Source organism: Cyclopterus lumpus, chromosome 7 (assembly GCF_009769545.1).
Source record: "Cyclopterus lumpus isolate fCycLum1 chromosome 7, fCycLum1.pri, whole genome shotgun sequence".
NCBI classification, from domain to species: Eukaryota; Metazoa; Chordata; class Actinopteri; order Perciformes; family Cyclopteridae; genus Cyclopterus; species Cyclopterus lumpus.
Window position 1 is genome coordinate 2,991,570 of NC_046972.1, and position 11,038 is coordinate 3,002,607.

Consider the following 11,038-nt stretch of genomic DNA (forward strand, 5'->3'; position numbering starts at 1 on the left):
TCCCCGCTGCGCCGCGTCCCGTCTCCGGTCTGTGTGGAGTGGCAGAGTTCTCCCGAGTCGTGGACGCCTCAAGGACCCGGACTGCTTTATCACCCGGCCGTCCTTATCTGGTGAGATAGTGCGTCGTGAGCCCTTTGGAGAGAGAAACCGGCCGTTGCTCGTGCACCGTGCGCCGCTATCAGCGTTGTATGTGTTTTGAGTTCCGACTGATAGAAAATCTGATGCCTGCTGTTTGATTCGGTTTCCGTTACTGTTTGTGCGTTAATGAGGCGGCGGCAGGATATCTGGGGGCCGCCGGTAGTCGCCTCTATCTGCACGGACTCATTCATATCAGCGTGGAAGTCCATTTTCATGTCAGTCCCAATGATGCAGATGAAATATGACTGATGATGATATTGAATGATTGGTGGACCTTTTTCATCCTGCTCTGTATTTTCGTCTAAAGGATGTTTAGGATTGTAACGCGATAAATGTGAACATTCAGTCGTTTCTTCTGCTCTCAGGTTTATAAAATCTCACTCTGATTATTTATTTTCATAGGACAAGAATCTCAACACAAATTCAAATAAGTCGTGTGCTCCAAAAGACACAGACGGGCTCTTCTGAGGAGGGTGGACCGGATCCCCCCAACACGGTTTGTGAAGATGTATCAGAGCCTGGCCCTGTCCTCCAACCAGTCCCCGTACGCGCACGACACCGGGAACTACATCCACCCGTCGGCCAGCTCTCCGGTCTACGTGCCCACCGCCAGAGTCCCCGCCATGCTGCCCACGCTGCCCTACCTGCAGACGTGCGACTCGGGCCACCAGTCCCACGGCCTCGGCGGGCACCACGGCTGGCCCCAGACCGGCGCGGACGGCTCCTCGTTCGCACCGGGCAGCCCTCACCCTCCGCACGGCTTCTCGTACTCGCACAGCCCGCCGGTCAGCAGCAACACCGGCCGGGACGCGACCTACCAAAGCCCGCTGGTGCTCGGCAACGGCGCTCGAGCGGACCAGTACGGGGGTTCCCTGATGCGCTCGGTGGGGGGACCCTACTCCAGCCCCTACGCGTACATGAGCCCGGAGATGGCGACGTCCTCCTGGACGCCGGGGCCCTTCGAGAGCGGGGTGATCAGTCTGCAGGGACGGCACGGGAGTCTGTCCGGGAGAAGGACCAGTCTGGGTAAGCACAGAGGCCCCGACACGAGTTTAGACGGCGTGAGTTTCAACCCTGATATATGAGTTATCATAACCTGGAAAAGAAAGGAAAATATTATTTATTGTATAAATATATAATAAATAATGATTATACATCAAGAATATTTAACAATCTGGCCCTGACTAAAATAATATTAATGATATTAAATAATAAAAACGCAGCAATGGGATTTATTTAAATATTTAATCTCAACGGTGTTATTTGTAATTTATATCATTCCCCCTAATTCTAATTTTGAATAATTTAAAAAGTGTAAAATTACACTTGAACTATTAATATTCCTATGAACATTCATATAAGCCTCACCTGTGGGCCTTCTCCAAATACACCGATAACAACTTGTTGTTCATATTTTCGTTTTGATCTCTAATATATATCCTCAAATTAACACCAAAGACACATTTCTGGACATTAATATGACCGTGTTATTGTGATACATGGCTATGACTTTTTATTTTCTTTATCTCGACCCTCTTTAACGTGTCAGCGGTCGGTGCGTTCGTTTATCAGGGCTCGTAAATGCCATGTATGTTATTTATTATACCGGAGAGGTGATAGAGAGGTCTGTGATGGCTGTGTCACGTGGGGTGGGGTGGGGGTGGGGGGGTTCAATCAACGTCCCCCCACAATCCCGTATTGTATTTTGACAATACGCATTCTTCCGAGAAGAGGGGTTTTAAAAAAACAATCAATTAAACATGTTAATCCACGGTTCAATACACACAGAGGCAACGGCCAAACTAAAGAAAGAAGAAGAATAAGAAGAAGAGTGGCAGCAATCGGAGCAGTTATCACCTTGTTCAGAAGTATCCGTTGAGTTGGTGTTTGATGCTTTGGCCTTGAGACGGTTTCACACCTCTCCCGAAAAGAAACGTCACGATTTGATCTCATTTGGTTTAATTGTGGAGGAAATTCACACCTGGATTTACATCACGATGACGTCTCCTCCAGAACAGAGGGGCGTGTCTGTGTGATGGACATCAGCGCTCGTAGACACGCTGCTCGGTGTAACACGGCCGGTTATGTGACGTGTTCACATTTTCTTCTGAAGGACTATCAAAAAGCCAAAATCACACGGTTGAAAAAAGAAAGAGCCGTCAGCAGGCAGACCTTCATCCCCCTGACCTGTGGGGTCTTCTTCGTGAGCCCTCGCTCTAAATTGAGGGATTAGGAATGTGGGCAATTGATGTCAGGAGTCCGTCGCGTGTCAGAGCTGTGATGGATCGGTGTGTGTGTGTGTGTGTGGGGGGGGGGGGGGGGGGGGGGGTCCCTGGATCCCTCAGGTTGATAACACACCGTTCCCCCTCCTCGCGCACATTCTGGGGGGGGGGGGGTAAATTCCTCCTGCTGGTCGTTTCATCATGCATTGGCCCGTTACCAGACCCCCCCCCCCCCAAAAAAAAGTTGTTGTTTGTATCCTGATCCAGATGAAATAAATACAGCTGAATGTAACAGAGTAAAAAACAAATATATATATATATATATATATATATATATATATATATATATATATATATATATTTATAAAAAAAAATTAAAACATAATTTCTGGATTAAAAATGCAATATAAATGTTCTCTTAACAACCCGTTATGAATTATAATATGTATATGTGCGTCTTCTTGTGTGCAGACCTGATCGACGACATGTCCACGGAGGGCCGGGAGTGCGTCAACTGCGGCTCCGTGTCCACGCCGCTGTGGCGCAGGGACGGAACCGGACACTACCTGTGCAACGCCTGCGGCCTCTACCACAAGATGAACGGCATCAACCGGCCGCTCATCAAGCCGCAGAAGCGACTGGTGAGACGCGCACGAGCCTGACGTGTCCTCTAGAAAGATGTGGCCTGTACCCACGTGTACTACAAGTCTGGTGTACTTGTATATTTACAGTCTATGTTGTACATGCATGTGCCACATTAAGTTACAAGATACCTCCGGGATTATGATCATTTTTTTACTCAAAACATCTGATAAGTGAATGAAAAATGACCAACAAAAAACCAACAGTATTACAACCAGCTGCACTCCAATCAGTATGTCCAGCAGAATACATAATACTAATACTAATACTACTACTACTACTACTAATAACAATAATAATAATAATAATAATAATGATGATAATGATAATAAAAATAAAATAATGATGATGATGATAATATAAATAAAAATAATAATGATAATAATACAAATACAAATAATGATGATGATAATAATAATAATAATGATGATGATGATAATAATAATAATAATAATAATAAAATACAAATAATGATGATGATAATAATACTAATGATGATGATAATAATAATAGTAATGATGATAATAATAAAAATAATGATGATAATAATAACAATAATAATAATGATGATGATGATGATGATGATGATGATGATGATAAAATTAATGGTAATAATGATATCTAGAAGTTAAAAAGTGTTTTACAAAGACATTAAAAAGCAAGGGAAATGAACAGAGAGTAATGAATAAAGATGATAATGACAAGAAACTAAAGCAAGCTCACTCTAAGGATGCTTCTTTACTCCACTTTCCGTGTTACTCTATATTCTTTATTTAAATACAGTTTTTGAAAGGAGTTAATGTTTACCTTGTGGTGTATTTAGATATCTGAGTTTCTCCACCACCGATTAGTCAAATAGCAAAACAACATTATTATGTGAATTGAGAAAGCTCTAAAGTTGTAATATGTGCTATATAGCACTGAGGTCAGAGCAGGTCATTTCCCATTTTGTGGTTGTAAGCATTTAAATGGGAACAAAAAGTGTTAGTGGTTGTGCGCGAGGGTCGTGCACGTGTCAAGGCTTCACGGCTGCACATTTCCCAGGAACTCGCCTCTCGAGAGCAGCTGCGAGTTGCCCAACATCTCCTCCTCACCGCCGTGCCGCTCTGCCTGTCTCTGTTTGCCCCTGCAGCGACCTTGCCCTTGGACGGGGCCGCTTTTAGACCTTCCAGGGTCCAAAAGCAACGTGGCGCTGCTTGCTGCTGGCTGACAGTCACACCGCAGTAGCGAGACCTTAAAAATAAATTGTTTATGCTTGTCCAACTGAGGAGTTATTGGAGCTTTTGCACAGCGTATGTGGAGGGGATCATTGTTGTACCAAACCGCGCGCAGACATCCTGCGATTCATTCTGAGAGTTAAGGGAACAGCTCGACTCGAGCTTCTCAAACTACAGCGCAACATATGTGAGCTGGGAGCCTATTTCTGACTGCACCGGCATTTGTGATTTACTAACACGAACAAAAGTTAAAAACTGTTTTGATTTTTGACTGTTTCTCCCTCCTCTAAACCCGCAGCAGACCACGTCCCGCCGGGCCGGCCTCTGCTGCACCAACTGCCACACCAGCACCACCACGCTGTGGAGACGCAACGCTGAGGGGGAACCCGTGTGTAACGCCTGCGGCCTCTACATGAAGCTGCACGGGGTAGGTCGCACCACAGGAGTGTGTGTGTGTGTGTGTGTCTGCTTTATCTGGACTGAGATGCAACTCCTGCTACAGTCGGGAGCGCAGCGTAGAAAAACCTCCCCAAGGGCATCGTGGTCGCTGTTATCAGAGAGGCAGTGTGGGAGGGGAGCTTGCGAGGGTCGCCATGACACCGCGGCCTCGTGGCGTATCGGGGCTCAGCTAATGTGGGTTCGCTCTGTACTCCCTGCAGGTGGCCAGACCTCTTGCCATGAAGAAAGAGAGCATTCAGACCAGAAAACGTAAACCCAAGATGCCCAAGAATAAAACGTCCACAGGTAAGAGCCGATGGATGAAGAGAGAAAAGGGTGAGGGGGGGGGGGGGGTTGTAAGAGAGGGAGATGGACGGCAAAATATAAACCCACAGTTTGATTTACTTTGCATTTTAGAACTGAATATCTAAAGTTTTTCAAAAGCGAGTCGGGGTCAGAAGAGTCCGAATCAGCAAAGCACAAGTTGTTCTGAGAAGTTCTCATTTCACCTGTTCTGCCTTCAGGATCCTCCGCCTCTGACACCGGCTCCCCAACCTCCATGTCAGTCTCAGAACACGCCTCCACCATTAAGAGCGAACCCAACATGGCCCCCTCGCCGTACGCTGGACAGACGGTCACGTCTGCCACTCAGGTAAACCTCCTTTCCATTCAAATACATGGGGCATAGCGTGCAGCGGCAAGAAACCTCACCATGGACCATTAACCTCACCATGGACCATTAACCTCACCATTGGCAGACTTGTAGCTCAGTTGCTATTGGTACAACAGGTAGAATTTGATCAAAAAGAAGACGACTTGGCATTGGTCAATGGCCAGCCTGGTCCGACTACCGGGGCGTCGAATACCAACGCTTGGAGCAGCACCCCCTGGGCGTATAGATGACGACGCACAAGGCGCCTTTGGGCTACGTCACAGAGTCACACCACGCTACGTCCGTTGCTTAAGTCATGTAACAAGAGTCATTTTAAGCCAAACCATGACGTTTTCTTCTGAGCCTATTCAAGTAGTTTTGGGGCCTGAATCAAACTGCCGCCGCTTCACAACGTTGACGCCTTCAGCGTCGAGATTCGAGTGCCAAAATGTGACGAGTTGGTATGCGATCCGGTTGCCATGGCACCCATTAACATGTCAGAGTTCTCCAGAGTTGAACTTTTTGCGAAACACTTACAGTATATCTGCTGCAATTAGCCGATATCGCAGCAAAATGTTGACGCCTAAAACTCAAAACAACACGGATGACATCATCAGCCTTTAGAAGACAGGAAACTGACCACCGCTGCTTTCTCAGACGAGGTCGCCCCCCCTCTGATGATGAGCAGAATTCACTTCCATGTGAAATATATATTTTTCTTGATTATTCAACGTCTCTTTCTTCCCCCGCAGGCGGCGTCTCAGTTAGACGGCACAGGATCGGGACACGTGGACATTAAATACGAGGATTATCCCTTTACCCCGAGCTCCATGGCCCCACAGAACTCCTGGTGCGCTCTGTCTCAAGCGTGAGGCCTACCGAACGCCGCACAGCTCTACGTCCTGCGACTCTCCACTCTAGGAGCCGCGGGAGACAACTGTGACAGTCTGATGGCTACATGCGTTCAGGCGCTCTCTTGGACACCTTGATCTAATCCGCTTGCCATAGTATATATATACTGTAACTCACTGGCTCTGCAACTGGACACAGGGTACCTCCGTGGCTGCCGTTTGACAAAAGGATGCGTACACAGCACGCCGACTCAGCGGCTCAGCCGGGGCGAAGAACACAGCTGAACTAAGACTCAGAAATACAGATGCTGCACTCTCCCCAACAAGCCACCGTTCCTCTGCGGGACGACAAGAACTACCTTTTACTATTTTTGTTGGACTAACCTTAACCCTACCAAAGAGAATCAAGTGGAATGTTTAAAAAAAACATGATATAATAACCTTTTTTTACAGCTGACAACTGATTCAGATTGTTTGTTGTTTTGCTGGTGTTTGCCGATACCTTTCGGTGGCCTTTTCAAGAACACAATGGGAGAAGTTTACGTATATTATTGTCATCGCAGCGGAAAGAAAAGCGGAAAATGGACAGAAAAATACCTTCTTTTTCTTTTTCTTTTTGTTTATGGCTGTTGGACATGTCTCATTACAGACATGTAGATGATTAACTTTTATGGGCACATTATTTATGTTGAGATAAGGACAGCCATAGTGGACACTAAAAGCAGCCAGATATAGCCCCCTGCTCACGGTTGTAGAATGGCTGGTGTGTTGACGCTTCGGTTGTGTGAGTGACTTTACGAGAAATAAACGGCATCTTGAACGATGCATTTGACAATCAGGACCAGTCGTATTGATTCTGACATCATGACTACATATCAGAAGTGTGTTTCATTTTACTGCTTTAATATTTGACATTAATGAAAGTGCAATGACTTCGTTTTTTCATGTAAGCAATTGAAGGCACAACAAAACAAGTCTGAATGATTCTAAGCATATCAATCTAATTTTATTGTCTGTATTTTGTCAATATGTGAGGCCTTTGTGTTGTTATAATGTTCCAAAGAACTCTCCATCTCTTTTCAATGCTCTTTGGAATCTGTTCAGGTTAATAAACTGATTCACATATTATTCATTTGATTTGTAAAAATGTGTTTAGTTTTGGAGTAAATTTCACAAATATCTTCAGTGTACATGGCATGGTGATCTCGCTGGTCAGAGATGGATTTTCATGTCAAAAATGTGTGATTCCCAACAAGATCCCACAGCAAGTACTCGTCAGCAATATTTGTTCATCCAATGTTGAGGTTTATTAGATCAGGTTTAAATTGATGGAGTGTAGACTTTCTGACCATTCATATTGTACTTTTAATGAATTATTTCAACTGTTTATACATTACTTTTAGCTATCTGTTATTTTTAACGAACTATTAAACTTTTAATTTTTTTAGCTAACTATTTTAACTGTTTGTCGATTACTTTTAGTGAACTACTTCAACTATTTATTCATTAATTTGAGCTAAGTCTCCCAACCCTTTATCCATTATCTTTAGCTATACTCCAACTATTTATTCATTACCTTCAGCTTACTATTTTAGTTGTTTAGACATATCTTTTTAGTAAACTCTTACAACTCTATATCCATTATTTTTAGCTAACTATTTCAACAGTCTATATATCACTTTTAGCAAACTCTCCCAACTCTTAATCCATTATTTGCATTTAGCAAAGCTATATGAGCCATATGCTCCAATGCACAAAGCCAGGTATACGTGTGATTTCATAAGTGTGTGTGTGTGTGTGTGTGTGTGTGTGTGTGTGTGTGTGTGTGTACAAGAAGGGTGTGTTCTCCTGCTGGTTTGTTAAGCCGACGGCGTCGACCAAAGGTTGCGTTCCAACTTTGCTTTATGGCGGCCGGGTTCGATTTGAACGCACCGTGGAGGAGAACACCGGCCTGTCAGCAGCGGGCTGCGGCTTTACTGCCGGGTGGCGACATCCAGGCACCGGCACCACCGGCGCTGACCCGCTTTATGACTGTTGGCCAAGATGCTGCCGTCTTATCTGTTGCTGGGAGAGGCCTCTTGCAGTCTCACGTGAAGATGCAGACACACTCTTTTTTTTATCTGGGGGGGGGGGGGGGGGGGGGGAGGGAGGGGGGGGAGAAAAGCTGATGTCACATAAAATAAGTCAAATATATATTACTGTGAAGACGAGGATGTTGTTTTATGAACTGATTCACTTTATGGTGACGTGGTGAATATTTGATTTAAAGGAACCCACGTTAAAAGTCATTTTATTCTCTTGGTGAATATATTCAAAAGTCACAATTTTAAGGAAGAATGGTCCAAATCAAACTAATAATAATAATAATAATACTTTGAATTCATATAGCGCTTTTCTAGACACTCAAGTCCGCTTTACATAAGACATAGACAAACAGAACAAAACTAAATAGAAAGACAAAACAAAGCAAACAAAACAAACAAACAAACAGAACATTTCGGCATATACTTGTAATAAATGGTTTGTAACACACTATATAAAGTAGGAAACAAGTAATTATGAGTCACACATAATGAATGAGAAACATTTAAAATGAGTTAGAAACTCGTAAGTTGAGCTTCGAGGTTCATTCTTGACCTCAGTCCAAAAACTAAATAAACATAACTCAAGGTTGACTTACTAGCTTTCTTCCTGAGCTGTCAGCCACATCTTTTGTATTTCATCAACAGATGGAAGTTTGCTCACATGTAATAATACATATTTCAATATATATGATACATGATATAAATACTTCATGATAAGGAGACATGTTTATGTGATGTGACATTGTCAAGCATTCATTATCTCTTCTGTCACAGTTGTTGACCAATACATTTATATTATTACTTACACACAACAGTATAATCTATTTGAACAATGTATTCATGAATAATTAAATGTTACCCAATTCCACATGGATCCCACTCTGTACTGCAGGCTTTCTGTTATAAATGTGAAGTTCACCTAAAAGGTGGATATTTGAGCAGCTCCTAAAGAGGAGAATTCAACTTCTTACTAAACTCAATGCATTAATGTAATAAAAATCCTCAACTATTGTAACCTCAAAGGCAATAATCCCCCTCCCCCCCTCCCCTGACCCATTCCATCCCTAAACAAACACCAGCCCAAGCTCTTTTCTATCAGTGAGGGCTAAGTGCTAAAGAGACAGCTCCTCCACTCAAACAAGTCTTACGGCCGCATTTACACTCAATTGTTGTTGAATTGAGTGGCTTCATTACAGCCGTGTCACAGTGAGACCTGTAGAGTGTGGGGGGGGGGGGGGGGGGGGGGGGGGGGGCAAAGACCTCCTGTTCTGTGTCAATATCAAACTCTCCCCTGCTATTGGCTCCGGGTTTGTTTCTAATACCTCCGGCACTATAACCTAAGAACAGGTTTCACAAAATTGTAAAACTGAATATATATTAAGGTGCCAAGTTACATTTTCCCCATAAAAACCTCCCCAGTATTTCAGGTTCCAAGAGTATTCAACAAGTGAAGGAAAGATTTATCTACTATCAAAGATAACTTTTCAAACAAGAAGGGATTGTACAAAAAGGACCAGGTGAATTTACCTGGTTCTGCGGCTCATTTAATCTCCTATTCGGTTAAATTATCGCGACTGAATTATGTTTCTGTTCATTATTTTTGATTTCCAGCCCCTCAGCAGCGTCAGAGATTAGCAAAGGATCACTTCCTTCAGACTTCCTTCAGTAATATCTCAAATTGAGAACTAATTGTCTCTAATGACAGAACAAGCAACCGTTACTGACTTAAACAGAAATAAAGTGATAGGTTTAATTTGATTGGTTTTATTGGTCAGAAACACCTATTATTACCCTATTACCATTCTGAACGTAACTATACAGCTAACGTAACGTTAGCCTGTTAGCTGTTAGTCTCACAATCCGTTGTGTTTACTTCGTCAGTCGCTAACTAGGCCTACAAGCCGTGCGCGTCCCTTTTTAGTGTCCTCTGGAAACAGTTGCAATGAGGAATTGACATGTTGGGTGAAGAGGGCTCATACGTTCACTTCAACCGACAGCCGGTGGTGACAAAGAAGCCTTGGATTTGATTTAGACCTGGAAGCATCAGGGCTGCGGTGGGACCGGCGTCAAGGCCGTGATGACTGCCGTGTCTCTGTAACAACTTTTGAGTTCGGTGCATCAGCCCCACCTCCCCCCATGTAGCCTGACCCACTCTTTGGAAGAGAGCTTTCTCTTTTGCTGTGTGCATTAGTGTGTGAGACAGAGAGCTCATTTAGTTTATCTATTAGTCATTTTACAAATCAGATCTTTGAATGAGTTTTCTTTCACCTGATCCAGAAGTCTCCTCTTCAGCAGCTCCATTTTACTCCAAACTTTCCAGTTTCATTCCTCTCTATGTTGTGAAACCTTTAATAAAGTTTTTTTTTCCTATATCATTCAGAGCCTGATTTATACAACGTTTTATTCTTAAAACATGCATCATTTATTTTTTATTTTGTGTGATAAATGGATATCCAAAATCCACTCTAAAAAACCTTGGCAAAAACATGAAAAAAGATTTTCTGATACACAAGTGATGTTTCCTGATGATACGTATTACTTCAAATGTATATCTGGAAGACTTTGTGTAGTTTTACTCTTTATGAATCACGTTGCTGTCACACTTTTATTAATGTGTGTGAGAGAGTCACCTGTGTGTTTGCAGAGTTCTGTTTCAAACGAGGCCAAATGGTTTCTCGTATGTGTGTGTGTGTGTGTGTGTGTGTGTGTGTGTGTGTCTGTGTGTGTGTGTGTGTGTGTGTGTGTGTGTGTGTCTGTGTGTGCGCGCGTGCATGCAGTGTTACAACTCAATTCC

General features: G+C 43.5%; 1 protein-coding gene across 1 annotated transcript; it reads left to right on the top strand.

Moving 5' to 3' along the window:
- Positions 1-644: 644 nt before the first annotated feature.
- On the top strand, positions 645-6,181 carry gata5 (GATA binding protein 5). The gene is made up of 6 exons (XM_034537506.1): positions 645-1,164; positions 2,832-3,001; positions 4,518-4,646; positions 4,879-4,963; positions 5,182-5,309; positions 6,062-6,181. Exons 1-6 carry the CDS (start codon positions 645-647, stop codon positions 6,179-6,181), a joined length of 1,152 nt encoding a protein of 383 aa, XP_034393397.1.
- The last annotated feature ends 4,857 nt before the right edge of the window (positions 6,182-11,038 follow it).

Excerpts from the sequence above, each read along its gene's own strand:
- gata5 (XM_034537506.1), top strand. The coding sequence starts at position 645 with ATGTATCAGAGCCTGGCCCTGTCCTCCAACCAGTCCCCGTACGCGCAC. Across the intron at positions 3,002-4,517 it reads TCAAGCCGCAGAAGCGACTG|CAGACCACGTCCCGCCGGGC; the intron begins GTGAGACGCGCA and ends CTAAACCCGCAG. Across the intron at positions 5,310-6,061 it reads CGGTCACGTCTGCCACTCAG|GCGGCGTCTCAGTTAGACGG; the intron begins GTAAACCTCCTT and ends CTTCCCCCGCAG.